At 46.7% G+C, this 16,223-nt stretch overlaps 2 protein-coding genes across 5 annotated transcripts; one reads left to right on the top strand and one right to left on the bottom strand.

The window, feature by feature from the left end:
• Positions 1-58: 58 nt before the first annotated feature.
• On the bottom strand, positions 59-3,728 carry APH1A (aph-1 homolog A, gamma-secretase subunit). The gene is made up of 7 exons (XM_047784771.1): positions 3,370-3,728; positions 2,637-2,807; positions 2,396-2,469; positions 2,025-2,147; positions 1,743-1,870; positions 1,191-1,314; positions 59-856 (listed from the first exon to the last, which is right to left on the bottom strand). The coding sequence occupies exons 1-7, from the start codon at positions 3,480-3,482 to the stop codon at positions 792-794; spliced, it is 798 nt and encodes a 265-aa protein (XP_047640727.1). The 5' UTR covers positions 3,483-3,728; the 3' UTR covers positions 59-791.
• Positions 3,729-6,687: 2,959 nt separating this feature from the next.
• On the top strand, positions 6,688-14,875 carry C6H1orf54 (chromosome 6 C1orf54 homolog). 4 transcript variants are annotated; one of them, XM_047784763.1, is made up of 6 exons: positions 6,712-6,812; positions 8,496-8,579; positions 11,189-11,247; positions 11,642-11,752; positions 13,967-14,065; positions 14,797-14,875. In XM_047784763.1, the coding sequence occupies exons 1-5, from the start codon at positions 6,767-6,769 to the stop codon at positions 14,060-14,062; spliced, it is 396 nt and encodes a 131-aa protein (XP_047640719.1). In that variant the 5' UTR covers positions 6,712-6,766; the 3' UTR covers positions 14,063-14,065; positions 14,797-14,875. The 4 variants fall into 4 exon arrangements, with proteins under 4 accessions (XP_047640720.1, XP_047640718.1, XP_047640719.1 ...); XM_047784761.1 differs by having other exon boundaries at positions 6,720-6,812; positions 13,964-14,065; XM_047784764.1 differs by lacking the exon at positions 13,967-14,065 and having other exon boundaries at positions 6,688-6,812.
• The last annotated feature ends 1,348 nt before the right edge of the window (positions 14,876-16,223 follow it).

Genomic DNA, 16,223 nt, shown 5'->3' with positions numbered 1-16,223 from the left:
GGGCAGAAACCTCAAGTAACATGTTATCCCCTCCCTTTAAAGCCAAGTGCCCCCACAATTATAAAGTCCTTTTTATTAGTCAAAATCACAATCACCTTGATTAAAAGGATGGGACATGCCATCCTCAGCAGAAAATGATACAGTTTATAGAAAACTTCCCCACCCCCCAAACACCCCAATTAAAAACTAGAAAAAATCTGCCCTCCTTCCCTGTGATGTCACGGTAGGCTGACTCCTCCAGTGGCACTGCAGCTCTGGAGTGGGCCAGCTCCCCGCAGCACCCTCCACTTCACCTTGGGGAGAGGAGGGATGCTGGTGGTCAAGGAGGTTAAAACATTTTTTAGTTCCAGTAATACCAGTTCCCAAACATGCACTTCCTTCCCTTCCCCCAAAGCCTGGGACCAAGGGGAAAGCTGGATAGATATGAGCCCAGACATAAGGAGCAATTTGAGGAGGGAAATTACAGTCCACAGAGGTTAGGAGAAGAATTCCAATATACCTCCTCCCTCCCCCAGTCAAAAAAAAAAAAAGGCAATTTGGGGTCTTTATCACACCAAATATGGTTCCCCTCAGACCTGAGAAAAAGACCAAGATGCCCAGTCTGGGGAAGGGGTACTGGGAAACTCAGAGCTCATCTACCCTTGAACCTCCATTGACTTCATCTCCATGGCAATGGCTACACTAGGTCCCTTTTCTTGGCAACCTGCACTGTCCAGAACTGGAGATGGAGAAATACAGGGCGAGGAGATCAGGAGGGCACCCCAGGCCCAGGGGTCCCCCCCAAGGTTCCCTCAGTCCTCGGGTGGGATGCGCAGGGCAGAATACACCATCACCCGACTGTCCTCCTGCCGTCGGCCTGCAGAGGGGAAGGGGGGTGAGTCTTGGGCAGGGTGAGAGCAGAGCACTGACACATGGGGAGTCCTGGACAACAAAGGGGGTCCCCAGATGGTGGGGATAAGGGCAGATTCAAACCCACCAGTCACTGACTGGCTGAACCCAGACTGCTCCTGGTAAAGCCTAAAGACTAAAGGTCACGAGTGGACAAAGCAAAACCCTGAAGGTGGTGGAAAAGACCGACGAGGAGACAGAGAATGATGGGCAATGGACCCGGGTGGGGCTGGGCTCAGTCATGGGCAGTGGGCAGGCAGATGGGATCTGTCAGGCGATCAGTCCAGGTAGTCAGTCCTTACACGAGAGACTGCGCTGGATACTTCGGAAGGACCCTCCAGCTGTGATGAAGGCCCAGAGCCCCATGGAAACAGTGACTGCATAGATGGGCAGCAGGCTTGCCTCGTACCAAGGGTTCAGGAATGTCTGGGGATGGGAGAAGAGTAGATAAGAGGTTAGATTCTCCCACTGCCTAATCCCCATATTCTCTTGGTGCCTCTGACCCAAACCACCCCCAGATATCTACTCAAATCCCCCAGTCCTTCCCTTCAGAGCACCAACATCTTGTGGTTAAGGAGACTTGTGATTTTTAGCTCCCTCAGAAGTTTCTGCTCACCTCAGGCCATCTGCATTACAGTTTGACTAATCCATTCAAACTTCTCCTGCCCCCCCCCCGCCTCGGCATCCCCAGAGCAGGTTATACAACTGATGCTGAGATGAGAGACACCTGAAGACTCACCTTTCTGCCTCTTCCCTAAATAAGTTTTGAAATGTCAAGGAGTGAGGATATAGTTCCCCTCCATCCCACTCACCATGAAGTTATTTTCTAACTCAGACCCCTGTTCCCAACTCACCAGTCCTGATGTCAGTAGGTGACTCCCAACCACCAGGCCCAAAGCCCAGTACCGTCTCCTCTCACAGGCATCAAAGAACACGACTCCCCAAAAGGTATGGAGCAGGATAATGGCTGCTGTCAGAAAGGCTGCAAGGAGGGAGATGGGTATGAGATACATTCCTCGTTTCCTCCCAGCCTCCTGAGATGATGAGTCAAAGAAGTCTCCCGGGGAGGGCAAAATAAATCAGATCGGGGCCAGGGATGGATGGGGCATGAAGGCAAGAAAGAAACTGGATCTTACCTGAAGTCAAGAAGTAATAGGGTGAGTCTCCATGGATCCCAACCACACCTGGCCCAAGTGCATCAGCCAAAATATTGATAACAGAGAAGACACCACTGATGATACCGAAGGAAAGACCAGAAACTGGGGGGGTGGGGGTGGGGGGAAGGGGTGTCTCATCAATGTCAGAGATCACTATAGCCTGATTACCAGTGATCCCTCCCCATTCCCAGCCACAGTTCCCCAACACCTACTCTCCCTCCAGACCACCTCTCCTTGGAAGTCAAGTATGGAGAAAAACAAGAAGTCACTTAGGACATGTGGATGTGTAGAGACTTCCCTGGGAGAGAAGGGTGTCCACTCCCTCCTCCAATCCCTCTCCCTTGGCTCACCATAGGCCATCTGCCGGATGGAGATGGGTGATCTTCCGTCCTCACTCAGCGATGCTAACCCCTCATCTGCCTTCCTGGGGTGGGGTGGGTGGGGTAGGGGAAACATGAGGGAGGGCAGGAATCTCCTTTCCCTCTAAATGTCTTCCCTTGGTGCCTCCTCATCCAAACCACCACCCAGGGCTGCCCCACTTAGAGTTCAATCCTCTGCCCTTCTCCCCTCCATACCATCCCATCTTCTTACTTAAGCAGCTTGTAGTAGGCAAAGCGGAACACCTCCTGTAGAAGGACAGAAACTGCAGCACCAAAAATCAGGAGGCCATACTGGAGCCGGGCATCTGACCGGTCGGTCACATGGACCAAGATGAACCAGACTACAGAGGCCAAGAGCAAGGAGACCAGCCAGAAAAATGCCCTGAGGAAAGACAAGGGCAATCAGGCAGGCAAGGGCAGGGGGCACCCAGACAAATCAAAGAGGGGAACCAACCAACGCTGTAGTATAAAAAGTGGAAGTTACACTTCCGGATGGTCTGGGAGACAGTGAGGAGACTGGATAGGTAGGTGTCTCCACCAAGGGAGTTTGTAGGGATCTAGCGCAGGGAAGGGGTAGAAATCTCATTAAAGAGTCTTCAAAACGTTGAGAGCCAAAGTGTAGGCACACAGGAGGGCGAGGTATCCATTCCTGGATACTCCCTTAGGGCCGGCCGAAGTCAGCACAGCCCCCTCACGAGTCCTGGCCTTGGGCCTCCTCTGACGTCGCCGGGAGGAGTATAGGAGGAATCTCTGCGATCCCTGGAAGGCGGAAACCAACTGCGGGAAAGGGCAAATCACCCAGGCCCCTGACTCGACCCTCTTCAATCTTCACCTCCGACTTGTCTTCCCCCAACTCAGGCTCCCAGCCTCGCCCCAGTTCCTCAAGCCCCTTTCGGATCTCTCTCTCCGGCGTCCTCCCGCGTCTCCCCAACCCCCTAACTCACCCAGCGACTAGGATGATGACACGAAGCGGGTCTCCAGCCACAGTGATCAAGAAAAGCGCAAAGGCTGGACCGAAAGCGACGAAAGTGCATCCAAAAAACACTGCGGCCCCCATGGCTGGGCAGCTGGGGGTGGTGTAGAGGCCTGGCTAAGAGAGGCGAAGGGGAGGAGCACGCCAACTAGAGTGTCCGCGTTCGTTGGCGACGCGACCCCGTAAGGGGCGCGGTGCAATGTCACCCCCGGACCCCCGGGAAGGGGGGGCACCGAAACCCCAGATGCAGGTCCCCGCGGCTTCCTCTACGGAAGCCGAAGAGGGGACAAACCCCATCCGCAGCCCCATGGCCACCTCCCATCTAATCCCCACCCCCTGGAGGCCAATGGAGAATCCGCGGAGGCGGAGCTGCAGGGGTGGACGCGTGGCCGCACTACTTGCCGGGACTTGTAGTCCTGCCCTCCTAGCCCTGGACCTCGGCCCTGGGAGTGGTTCCGGCGAGTTAAACCAGTGGGCTGGACCTGGGTCGGGGTTCCTCGGTTCAGCTCCGTCCTGGTCGCTTTCGTGATTTCGTTATTTTGTGGGGAAGGGTGGTAGCAATCCTACCTCTCTTTGAAGAGCTGCAGAGGGGGGAAGATCCTGTTGGAAGCTAAAGGACAGATGTAAAGAAAGCACAGGATAGAGGGTGCAGGGAGATAGGGACGGGTATTGTTCTTACTTGAATGAGAGGAAATGGGCTAGAGCTACTGCCTAAGAGATGAAGGTTAGGCTTAAAAGTAGGAGCTCTTTGAACGGGCTAGTGTAGGAACATGTAATTCAGTGTATCGCTAATGAATCTTTCATCTGTAATGACAAGAAAATCAGAAGCAAAAGAAGCCTGGAGAGCAATGATAAGAAAGGGGATTTTTAGTTAAAATTGGGAGTTAAAATTGTTTGTAAAAAACAATTAGAGGGATGGAGTTGAAGGAAAATGACACCACCACCACACTTTGCCAGTTACTCAGTTCCTTTTATGTCATACTTCCTCTATTTATTTTTCTGAAAATGAACCTCAATGGTGTCTTTTCCTCAGCCTGGGGGAAGGGAAGGGGCAGGAGATGCATATTAGGATGAAAGAAAGTAGGGGAAGAGGTATTATATAAGATCATTTGAAGTGGGGATGGGGTTAATCCTTAGGAGGAAGTTTAGGCAAAAGTGCTAGGATGGGAAAGTGAAATATTGTTGAGACAGTAATAAAAAAACTATAGAAATTGTTCAAAGAGAGCCAGGCTTCCTTTCCTTCCTGGAAATGATTTATGGCAACGCATATATGTACATCCACATAAGAGTTTTACATTTTTCTGGGAAATTCTGGAAAGGAGCTAAAGGAATAGATTATATAGATATACATGGGATGTCATCATGCAAATCCTCTCTCAATAAGGTTGAGAGGGTGGAAGCATCCTGGCTAGTGCTCAAGACTCTTTTGTCTTGCTTCTGGGCCTAGCAGGCCAGAAGAAATAGGGATAAGACAACTCTTATCTCTCCTTTGAGCTGTTCCCACAGCATCTTCTGACTTAAAAACAGGTGTCAAACCTATCTTATTTATTGGTGGTTCCACAGAGGCTTGCATGGTACCTGGCTCATACTAGACATTGAATAGATATTAACTCCCTTTAAAAAAATTACCTGCATTCTTGGAGTTCCCTTCGTGGCTCAGCAGTTAATGAACCCGACTAGGATCCATGAGGCTGCAGGTTCCATCCTTGGCCTCACCCAGAGGGTTGAGGACCTGGCGTTGCCTTGAGCTGCGGTGTAGGTCACAGACTCAGCTTGGATCCCGTATTGCTATGGCTGTGGCTGTGGCATAGGCCGGAAGTTATACCTCCAATTCAACCCCCAGCCTGGGAATTTCCATATGCTAAGGGTGCAGCCCCAAAAACCAAAAAAAGAAGAAAAAAATTACCTGCATTCTTTTCTTATTCCCTTGCCTATGAACACTGAATTGCCTATGAGACTAAGCCTGATGCTGTGCCTAAGCACATATGTTACTAAATGTTCCTAAATTGAATTGAATCAAAATGGGGAATACAAAAGCAGAGGGACATAAAATGAACTCACCCTGTGGGTTGGATTGAAGGGAACACACCAAGTGACAAAGTGGGAGAAAGGGTATGGCATATACAGCAGGGAAAGAGACTACCTGCTTCCCCTCTTCTCCCATCCTGTGTGCAGAAAGTTGAGAAAGAGGTGAGGTGAGGTCAGTCCTTAGCTGAGGGGAAGTAACTGGACTGGCCTTGAAGGTTTTTTTTTTTTTTTTTTCCCCAGAAGCAATGCAGCAGGTGCTTTGAGAGTTAGATGATGATGTTGATATTGCTCTCATACTTCGTAGTCTAAAGCAGAGGAAAGAGAGAATTTTCTCTCTTTTTAAATTTTTTCTTAAAAAAATGCTCATCCTCTCCTCAGAATATTTTGACTGTGAAGAAATAGATTGTGATGAAGCCTCAGTGAGAAGGGCAGCTTTGGGTGATGACAGTTAGAGAGGAAAGTTGAGCTTTTTGTGAGGACTGGGAGCAAGGAAGGAAAGGAGAGGAGTGAGGGGGGGATTCCTTGATAGGCTGGGTTTTGGGGTTTGAGGTTTTGTTCGTTTGTTTGTTTGTTTGTTTGTTTTGTTTTGTTTTGCCATACCATACCTGCAGCATGCAGAAGTTCCTGGGCCAGGGAATCCCCACCATAGCAGCCACCCCAGCTGCTGCAGTGAAACACTTAACAAGGATCTTTAACCTACTGAGTCATAAGAGAACTCTGTTTGGGTTGGGGTTTTTTGGTTTGTTTGTTTGTCTTCTGGAAATGGCAGCAGGAGTCCTGAATGAATCTAGTCTATGTAGGGCTGGGGGAGCTAGATGAACATGTTTCCATCAAAATTCACTTTGCCTCTTGGGAGTTCCCTGTGTGGCTGAGTGGTTAACGAACCGGACTAGTATCCATGAGGACTTAGATTCCACCCCTGGTCTTGCTCAGTGGTTTAAGGATCCAGCATTGCCTTGAGCTGTGGTGTAAGTGGAAGACAGGCTAGGATCCCGAGTTGCTGTGGCTGTGGCGTAGGCTGGCAGCCACAGCTCCAATTTGACCCCTAGCCTGGAAACCTCCATGTGAGGAGGGTGCGGCCCTAAAAAGACAAAACACAGAAAAAAATAATAATAATTCACTTTGCCTCTCTTGATCTGAGGAGCTCTGGCTCAGAACCCTGGCGGTAGTAACTGAAGTTCTAGTCAGTCAGCAAGTGGGCAGGGAATGCCCCAGCCCCCTGGGAGAAGAGTTGCTGCAGCTCCCTCCTTGCCTTGGGGGAGGGCCGGAGGCGGGGAATGTTTGGTGGGAAACGCTGTAACTTCCTTTTTTACTTGCAAGGCAATAGTGAAGAATCCAGAATGGATGTCCTCTTTGTAGCCATCCTTGCCGTGCCACTCATCCTGGGTAAGTTCACATCTCTCTCTGAGCTTTTGGGCCAGGTCTTCTACAATAAGCAGGATGGGAGAAAAGAAAATGAGGGGAGGGTGGGAGGTGAGAAGTTAATAAGGAGTGATTAACGTGCTCTCGAGTGTGTTAGATATTTGGGGCAGAGGGGGGAACTGGAAATTAGAGCCAGGCATGGGAGAGGAAAGCAGAGCCTTGTCAAAGAAGAGGCAGCTGATGGGGATGGAGCCCAGCCATGGGGAAGTCCTAATAAGAGTGAGCTCAACTCACCATCACCACGGAATTGAACGAGATGAGAAAGACCAAAGTGAGAGTGGAGAGAGGTAGATTCTTTGAAGGTGGGGCAGTCTGAAACTAGAGAGGGAAGCCAGGGTATCTTCTTTCACATCAAGTTGGAGGAAAAAAAAAAAAAAATTCCTTGTATTAGTAAAGACACAGAAGGAGTGGCCTTAAGGATAACGAGTACTGGCTGCCTTCAGGGACGGGGTCCCCAAAGTAGCTTGGCTCCTTCCCTCTTTTGTTCCTCGTCTGCCAGGTGCTCTCATTGTTTGCCTTTCCTCCAGATTCCTGTGTCATTGCTTGGGGTAAGAGAGAGCTTTCAAGGAGCTTAGGGAAATGTTTAGCAGGAGGCCTAGAGTTCATGACCAAACCATATCAAAGATGCATATTTTTAGTCCTAGAAAGGAAAAACTAATGCAGCCAGATCATTTAGTCCAGCTGACTCATTTTAAGAAAAGGGATGTTAGACGGCTTGTTCAGAGATATTCCAGAGTTAGAGGTAAAATTGGAACAAAAACCCGAGTTCAGAAGCCAGAAAAAAACCCACAATAAAACCTAAATTTTGGGGACTTCCCTTTGTGGTTCAGCAGTTAACGATCCCAACAAGGATCCATGAGGATTTGGGTTCGATCTCTGGCCTCACTCAGTGGGTTAAGGATCCGGCGTTGCCATGAGCTGTGGTGTAGGCAGGCAGCTGTAGCTCCAATTCAGCCCCTAGCCTGGGAACTTCCATATGCTTCAGGTACGGCCCTAAAATGACAAAAGACAAATAAAACACAAATTTCACCATGGAGTTCTCTTGTGGCACAGTGGGGTTAAGGACCCGGCGTTGTCATTGCAGCCGTGTGCGTCACTGCTGTGGCGTGGGTTTGATCCTTGTCCTGGGAACCTCCATATACTGCAGGCACGGCCAGAAAAAAACCACAATAAAACATAAGCCTAAGACTCTGTGTGTGTGTGTGTGTGTGTGTGTGTGTGTGAGAGAGAGAGAGAGAGAGAGAGGGAGAGGGGGGAGAGGGAGAGAATTAGTTGTGGAAGACACTGATAAGAGAAAATCTTTCACAAATATAATAGGCCTGGAGTATACTGAGGAGTACATTTGGAGTTCTTTCTTAATTTCTGGTCTCTGATTCCTTCCTTTTTTAGGATTAGTTTGGGTTACAGTATGTGGAGGGACCCGTTTTCTATCCTGGGGGTTCCCAAATGGAAAGGGCACTGAGTAACAGGCCTTGACTCAGATATGGAGCCCAGAAGACTGATAAGAGTTTAGAGGTGCAGAGGCAGGGAGATAGTAGAGGGGAGGCAGAAATAAAGGAAACTGACTCAGCTGATGTAAACTTCAGGCGTCCTTCTGTTGCTAAGGGGTTCCAGATGCCCCTTGACCTCTAGTTCTTGTTCCCCTAGGACAAGAATACGAGGATGAAGAAGGACTGGAAGAAGATGACTATTATCAGGTGGTCTATTATTACACAGTCACACCCAACTATGGTGAGTATGTATAAGGTTCTGACCCTTTGAAGGATGGAGAGAGACTTGGGAGATGATTAGTTCTGAGACTCTGCCTTTCCTTTTGGTATGAAACAATTGCATCAGAAGGAAATTTGGCTCTGAGCAAAGACTATCAAGGCTCATGAGGTTATTTTTTTATTTTTGTAATGATTTTTATTTTTTCCATTATAGCTGGTTTACAGTTTTCTATCAATTTTCCACTGTACAGCAAAGAGACCCAGTCACACATACATATATACATTCTTTTTCTCACATTATCCTCCATCATGCTCCATCATGCGTGACTAGATATATTTCCCAGTGCTGTGCAGCAGGATCTCATTGCTTATCCATTCCAAAGGCAATAGTTTACATCTATTAACCCCAAATTCCCAGTCCATCCTCCTCCCTCCCCCTCTGCCTTGGCAACTACAAGTCTGTTCTCCAAGTACATGAGTTTCTTTTCTGTGGAAAAGTTCATTTGTGCCATATATTAGATTTCAGATATAAGTGGTATCATATGCTATTTGTCTTTCTCATCTTTTTTTTTTTTTTTTTTTTGCTTTTTAGGGTCACCTCCCACAGCATATGGAGGTTCCCAGGCTAGGGGTCGAATCAGAGCTATAGCTGCCTGCCACAGCAATGCTGGATCCTCAACCCACTGATCGAGGCCAGGGATTGAACACGAAACCTCATGGTTCCCAGTCAGATTCGTTTCGGCTGAGCCACGACGGGAGTTCCATTTTTTGGTCTTTTCTAGGGCCATACCCACAGCATATGGAGGCTCCCAGGCTAGGAGTCTAATCGGAGCTGTAGCCACCAGCCTATGCCACAGCCACAGCAATTCGGGATCTGAGCTGCGTCTGCAACCTACACCACAGCTCATGGCAATGCCGGATCCTAAACCCACTGTGTGAGGCCAGGTATTGAACCTGTAACCTCATGGTTCCTAGTTGGATTCATTAACCACTGAGCCATGATGGGGACTCGCTTTCTCTTTCTGACTTCACTTAGTATGAGAGTCTCTAGTTCCATCCATGTTGCTGCAAATGGCATTATTTTGTTCTTTTTTATGGCTGAGTAGTATTCCATTGTGTATATATATCATCTTAATCCAGCATGTGTCTTTTTTTTTTTTTTGTCTTTTTGCTATTTCTTGGGCCGCTCCCATGGCATATGGAGATTCCCAGGGGTCCAATCGGAGCTGTAGCCACCGGCCTACACCAGAGCCACAGCAACACGGGATCCGAGCCTCATCTGCAACCTATACCACAGCTCATGGCAACACCGGATCGTTAACCCACTGAGCAAGGGCAGGGACTGAACCCGCAACCTCATGGTTCCTAGTCGGATTCGTTAACCACTGCGCCACGACGGGAACTCCCAGCATGTGTCTTTTTCAAGGAAAGTTTTGTCCAGTTATATGCCCAAGAGTGGGATTGCTGGGCCATATAGTAGTTCTGTATTTAGTTTTCTGAGGTACCTCCATAGTCTTTTCCATAGTGGTTATACCAATTTACATTCCCGCCAACAGTGTAGGAGGGTTCCCTTTTCTCCACCCCCTCTCCAGCATTTGTAATTTGTGGCCTTGTTAATGATAGCCATTCTGACTGGTGTGAGGTGCTACCTCATGGTAGTTTTGATTTGCATTTCTCTAATAATCAGTGATGTTGAGCATTTTTTCATGTACTCATTGGCCATCTGTATATTTTCTTTGGAGAAATGTCTATTCTGGTCTTTTGCCCATTTTTCCACTGGGTTGTTGACTTTTTTGCTGTTGAGTTGTATAAGTTGGTTGTGTATTTTAGAGATTAAGCCCTTGTCAGTTGAATCATTTGAAACTGTTTTCTCCCATTCTGTAAGTTGTCTTTTTTTTTTTTTATGGTTTCCTTTGCTGTGCAAAAGCTTGTCAGCTTGACTAGGTCCCATTGGTTTATTTTTGCTTTTATTTCTATTGCCTTGGGAGACCAACCTGAGAAAACATTCGTAAGGTTGATGTCAGAGAGTGTTTTGCCTATGTTCTTTCCTAAGTTTTGATAGTGTCTTGTCTTATGTTTAAGTCTTTAAGACATTTTGAGTTTATTTTTATGCATTGTGTGAGGGTATGTCCCAGCTTCATTGATTTACATGCAGATGTCCAGTTTCCCCTGCACCACTAACTGAAAAGGCTGTCTTTTTCCCATTTTACATTCTTGCCTACTTTGTTGCAGATTAATTGACCGTAGGTGTCTAGGTTTATTTCTGGGTTCTCTATTTTGTTCCATTGGTCTATATATCTGTGTTGGTATCAGTACCACACTGTCTTGATTACTGTGGCTCTGTAATTCATGAGGTTATTTTTCCAACAGTGATTTTCAATCCTTCAGAAATTAGTTGAAACAATTTGAAAATTTTCAAATTTGTACATGATTTTAGATGCCAGATTGAAAATATAAATGCATACACATTCACAAATGTTTTTAACATTAGAGTTCATTAGAATTAATTATACCAGTAAATTTTACAACTTGAGCGAGTTAAGGTATTCTGAGCAATTTCTTCCTCTTCTCATTTCTGAATCTAGTGCTACCTTTCTGCTTTGTTACTACTGATTTTTCTCCACTCCCCAGATGACTTTGGTGCAAACTTCACTCTTGATTACTCCGTGTTTGACTCAGAGGACATGCTGGTGAGTGACATCTACACATGACCCTCTAGGTAGATTAGGACATAATAGTTAAAAAGAAACTGGGCAATGTTGAAGTGTAAGTGATGAACAGGAATAAAAATTATCAGGGTGAAGTGAAACCAGGTAGTGAGCCCAAAACAAATTTGTCAGCCACAGCTGGGAATGCAGTAGATTTGTTAAGACACTGAAAAGGAGGAACAGTCCTTGAGTCAACGGAGTTGGTGAATGGGATGCGTACACAATCCAGGCAAACATGAACTAGGGAAGAACCCTGAGTTTAAGTTTGGGGGTGGCAGGGAGTGAAGGAGAGAAGAGCTCTAAAGAGAGAATCTAGGATGAGGATGCTGGATGGAGACAATGATAACTCTGTGTTTCCTAATCCTACTGAGGGCAGAACAGGCTGGATAAGGAGGAAATGGAAGCAGTAGAGACTACCATCAGTCGTGCAACAGACGGTGCAGACCATCAGAAGCCTGTCACAATGAAACCAATGACAACAGAACCAGTGAGTGGACTGGGGATTAGGGGAGAGGGAGACGGGATTTTCTTTACCTTAGGTAGATCCCAGGGCTGGTGACATGGAGCAGAGGGAGGCTTTGGTGGATGGGGAACCACATAACTACAATGCAGGTGTTCATCTCATCTTGGCCATCATGTCTTTCACAGATATTTTATACTAACCCTGTACACAGAACACTGGGAAGATTTGGTGCAGTTAAATTTTAGTTGAGGCATTCCCTTGTGGTGCAGCAGGTTAAGGATTCTGCATTGTCAGTGCAGTGGCTCAGGTTGCTGCTATGACACGGCCTCTATCCCTGGCCCAGGAACTTCCACGTGCCTCAGCTGTGGTCAAAAAACAGGTTTTGGATGCTGCTGTTGAAAAAGAAATAGTTTTACAGTTCACATTTATGAAGCCTTTAGAAAAAAATGAAAAAAATTTTTAAATGTTAAAGTACATAAAAATTTGACAGCCTATTGCAGACAAGCCCTTTAGGGATTGGAAGGAGAGAGATTAGTATAGGCTGGAGGTGTCTGGAAGTCTTTAGGAGGTTCTTGAGATACACTTCAAAGAATAGGTGAGCTTTTGATTGGTGCTAAGTTATGAAAGGATGTAAGCAATTAGGAGGAAAATAGTTATTCCAAGAGTGAAGGAGCTGCAGAGATGACGGGGATATAACAAGCAGCGTATATTTAGTGGATGGAGTATGATTGAAGGAGGGGATACATGAAAAGGAACAGCTCCAATTCGACTCCTAGCCTGGGAACCTCCTTCTGCCTCAGGTTTGGCCCTAAAAAAACAAAAAAGACAAAAAAAATTTACAATGCTCCAAATATTTGCTTGGTAATTTCACATATGGGAAGACAGGGCCAAATTATAGAGTCTGAAGTGTTAGGCTGAAGTTGAGATTCATAAGCAATAGGGAGCCTAGTAAGTTCTTCAGTGTGGTAAACACACAATGAAAATGATATTTTTGAAAAATACACACATACAACCTGACTTATCTGGTTGTATAAAGGATGCAATAAAGTAGAGAGACATTCATGCGATTTGCATCCTTCTTGAAACAATGCATTAAAGGCCTCAACTAGGGAAGTAGGATTTTAAATGGAGAGGAGAAAAACGAGAAACATTTTGAAGAAAATGCCTTTTTCCAGTGATAATTTCATATGGGCAATAAATGAGAGAGTTAAAATAACATAAGTTTTAAGCATGGATGTCTAGGAAAATGGTTGACCAAAATGGGAACTCTGAGAGCGCAAGGTGATGTAGGAGTGAAGTTATGAATTTGGTATTGGCCAAGCTGAATTAATGGTGACAGCCCTATGAGGGTGTCCTAAAGGTAGCTGAACTAGGTCGGTGCTATAGTTCTGAAGTGCAAAGTCACAGTTACAAAAGTAGATGAGCTCAACAAAAAGCCAGTCCACACAGAAGATCAAAAGGCCAGTGATTGTGCCTGCAGTAGTAGAAGAGGAATCAACCAAGGAAATGGAGATGGGCTGATTGGAGAGGTAAGCAGACAGCCAAATTTGTCTTACAGTTGAGAAAAGAAAGTTCAATATAATCAATCAAAAGACACCAAAGTGTTGTAGCTGTGGCATAGGTCACAGCTGTGGCTAGGAGTTGATCCATCTCCCACAGGTGTGGCCGTGGTTGTAGCAAAAGCTGGATTTTTGTGGCTTTAGAGAGTGAGTACATTGTGAGGAAGTGGAGGATGGATACAGACCAATCACTTGAGAAATCTGGTAATGAAAAAAGAGAAGCAACAGCTAAAAAGGGCAATGGGACCAAAGTGCAATCTGCATATGATTCAACACAGATGGGAGGAGTCAGTAGAAATGGAAAGCTGATAATTGACAAGGACAGATAAATATTTTAAAGTATATCACAGGCTCCCTTTAGATTGTAAATTCTGTAAGGACAAGATCAATGTCTTAATCATATTTATATCTCCCCCTTTGGCATCTAGCATGCCCATAGGTTTAAAAAAATAAAATAAAAAGCACCATGTTATTCAATCCAATCAGGCCTCCCTGGAATGGCTGAAAGGCCCAAAGAAAAGGACTCCTTATAGTGATGGGGAGGAAGGCTGGGTCTTTCTCTAAGCTCGGAGGAAAGGAAGACAAAGGATGTAAAGAGATGGCTGTCCTTCCAGAGAGGGAGGTGGGTGGTAGGAAGGGTGACACTAGCCTACTATGGGGGATGTCTGTATTTTAGCAGAGTCCAGATCTGAACGAAGCTGTATCCAGTCTGCAGAGTCCTGTTCCCCTCCTCCTGTCCTGGGCCCTCGTTCAGGGGGGGATGTATTTCATGTAGAAGGTGAGAGTGCAGCCACTGGCCTTGGGGGAGTCTGTGAAGCAATTTTACCAGTTATCTCTGACTGGTGTTTCCAGTCTGGTCAATTCTCAGCTGGTTAAAGGAAGGTGGATCACTGAAAAATCTTACCTAACTTTAAGGAGGTTTAGGAGATGTTGAGGTAAAGGCTTTTTACTCAAAAGTAAGAAGTAAAAAGTAAAAAGGCTTTTACTTTTTCTAAACTGGGAGGATTTCAGGACCTCCTATAGCAGAAGCAGGTGGAATGGAAAAGAAACTTCAGGTTTCCAGTCTGCCTCAAGGACTCAAAGCTGGCTCCAGCCTGGCCTAGTTTAAGGCTCAACAGGTGCCAGAGGGCAAAATGGGAGGGACCCTACAATATGGCAGAGTAAAGAGGCAAAGTTCAGAGGCAGAAGGGGTGGTGGTTCCCTAAGGTAGGGGAGAGATGGGATGGGCAGAAGGAGGAGAGAAGAGAAACCTGTATTATAGGGAGGGAACTTGAGTTGGTAATCTAAGTAACTATGGGGCCTCAAGAGATTTAGCAGAAGGAAGGAGTGAAGAGGGGAGGGAACACATCTTCTAGTAGATATCATGGGGAAATCTAGCTCAAAATATGAAATCTGGGGAGTTTCCATAGAGGTGGGAGACCTGAAGAGGCTTCCTGAGTCCCCTGACCCTGTTTCCCCCACCCCTTGTGTGTGTGTGTGTGTGTGTGTGTGTGTGTTTGTTTTTTTCAGGAGCGGGAAGGCTGCTGTGACTCGTTGGATGGAGATTTGGGAACAGGAAATTGGAAAATCAATAAATGAAATAATCTCATTACTCTCTACTCCTTTATGAGAGTCTAAAGCCACAGCACTAAAGAGAGCACCAGAATATGGATGTGGGAAGGGCAGATTAGAAAGGGAGTTAGGTGACAACAGAATTAAAGGGAATTACTTGAACTGTGGGGAAAAAAACTGAAATTTTGGGAATGGAGAAAATGATCCACAAACAACAGGTTTATTCACAGCCTATGTAATTCCCTCTTATTCTACTGCTTTATCATATATGGTGTTGAGACCGTATGTTTGGAGAGAGTTTAAATTTACGTAGAACCCTTTTTTTCTTTTTATGAAATAAGCACATTGTTAAACATATGTAAAATATCAAAAACTACTTAGAATAGATTTTTTAAATTCACACCCTCCTCCACTTCCCACCTCCCACCTCCCACCCTATGTACCTTTTTCAATTAGTAATTAGGGCACACAGGGACAAACAAAAAAAAATTTCCATCCCTTCTGTGCTCGCGACCCTAATCAGAACTGGGCTGCCCCCTTGCGGTCTCTTCGATGTTATAGCTACAATCAGCCCACAGCTCCTGAGTCCTGTCGCCTTTCTCTGTGCTCTGTGTTGCAACGGGCAGTGAATAGTAAATTCCAGACCTGCCACCCTCCCTTCTTCACTTCTTCAGCGAACAAATGAAGAAACTGAAGCTGGACAAAGGTATAACCTAGGAGATCAGGGGCCTACCCCGCTCCCTGCTTTGTGCAAAGAAACACAGAATTAAAGGCGCAGGGCCCGAACAGCCCAGGTAGAAACGTCAGAACAACCGAGTTGGTTTTTGACCTCTAGAGTCTTGGCGGGCTGGCATCTGAGCTGGTAACGTGCGTGGCGGGTTATGTAAGGAAAGGGCCGGAGGAGCCGCCCCAGCGGGAGCCGGGGAGAGGACGCGGTGTTCTCGGCAGCAGTCCCCACCCTCCAGCAGGGCAGGAGGCACCCAACTTGTAGGAGAAGGAGGAGGAGGGGAGGGTGAAACGGAGACCGGGGAGTCACGAGGGCTGGGCTGCCGAGGAGAGAGGATACACAGTGGCACACATCCATTCTCTTATACACGTTGCAGAAGCAAGTCACTGATGGTTTCCACGTGCTACACTCGTGAGCTGGGGCCCTGAAAGAGGGGGCAGAGGGGTCGGATCCCAAGGAACAGCCAGAGTGCCACACCTCGACGCTCCCGCTTCAGGTCACACAACCAGTCTGCTCACCAGCTGCGCAGTTCCGGTTCACCACCATCCTATTTAAAGCTACGGGCTCCGCCCTTTTCTCCCCCTCCCTTCTTTTCCACTCCTTTTCCATCCTCCTCCTTTTCTCATCACCGGGTCCTCCTCACTAGCCGCATGTAGGG

Source organism: Phacochoerus africanus, chromosome 6, assembly GCF_016906955.1.
Source record: "Phacochoerus africanus isolate WHEZ1 chromosome 6, ROS_Pafr_v1, whole genome shotgun sequence".
Taxonomy (NCBI): Eukaryota; Metazoa; Chordata; class Mammalia; order Artiodactyla; family Suidae; genus Phacochoerus; species Phacochoerus africanus.
The sequence above is the reverse complement of the archived record's forward strand: the minus strand, read 5'-3'. Positions and strand labels throughout refer to the sequence as shown.

What these genes read in the sequence shown, in the direction of transcription:
- APH1A (XM_047784771.1), bottom strand. Translation starts at nt 3,482, where the DNA reads ATGGGGGCCGCAGTGTTTTTTGGATGCACTTTCGTCGCTTTCGGTCCA. An exon ending in ACCTACTGACATCAGGACTG is followed by an intron (nt 1,315 to 1,742) that starts GTGAGTTGGGAA and finishes TCCCATCCCCAG; the next exon opens with ACATTCCTGAACCCTTGGTA. An exon ending in TATCCAGCGCAGTCTCTCGT is followed by an intron (nt 857 to 1,190) that starts GTAAGGACTGAC and finishes TCCCCTCTGCAG; the next exon opens with GCCGACGGCAGGAGGACAGT.
- C6H1orf54 (XM_047784762.1), top strand. Translation starts at nt 6,704, where the DNA reads ATGTTTGGTGGGAAACGCTGTAACTTCCTTTTTTACTTGCAAGGCAAT. An exon ending in TGCCGTGCCACTCATCCTGG is followed by an intron (nt 6,813 to 8,495) that starts GTAAGTTCACAT and finishes TTGTTCCCCTAG; the next exon opens with GACAAGAATACGAGGATGAA. An exon ending in TTGACTCAGAGGACATGCTG is followed by an intron (nt 11,248 to 11,641) that starts GTGAGTGACATC and finishes TACTGAGGGCAG; the next exon opens with AACAGGCTGGATAAGGAGGA.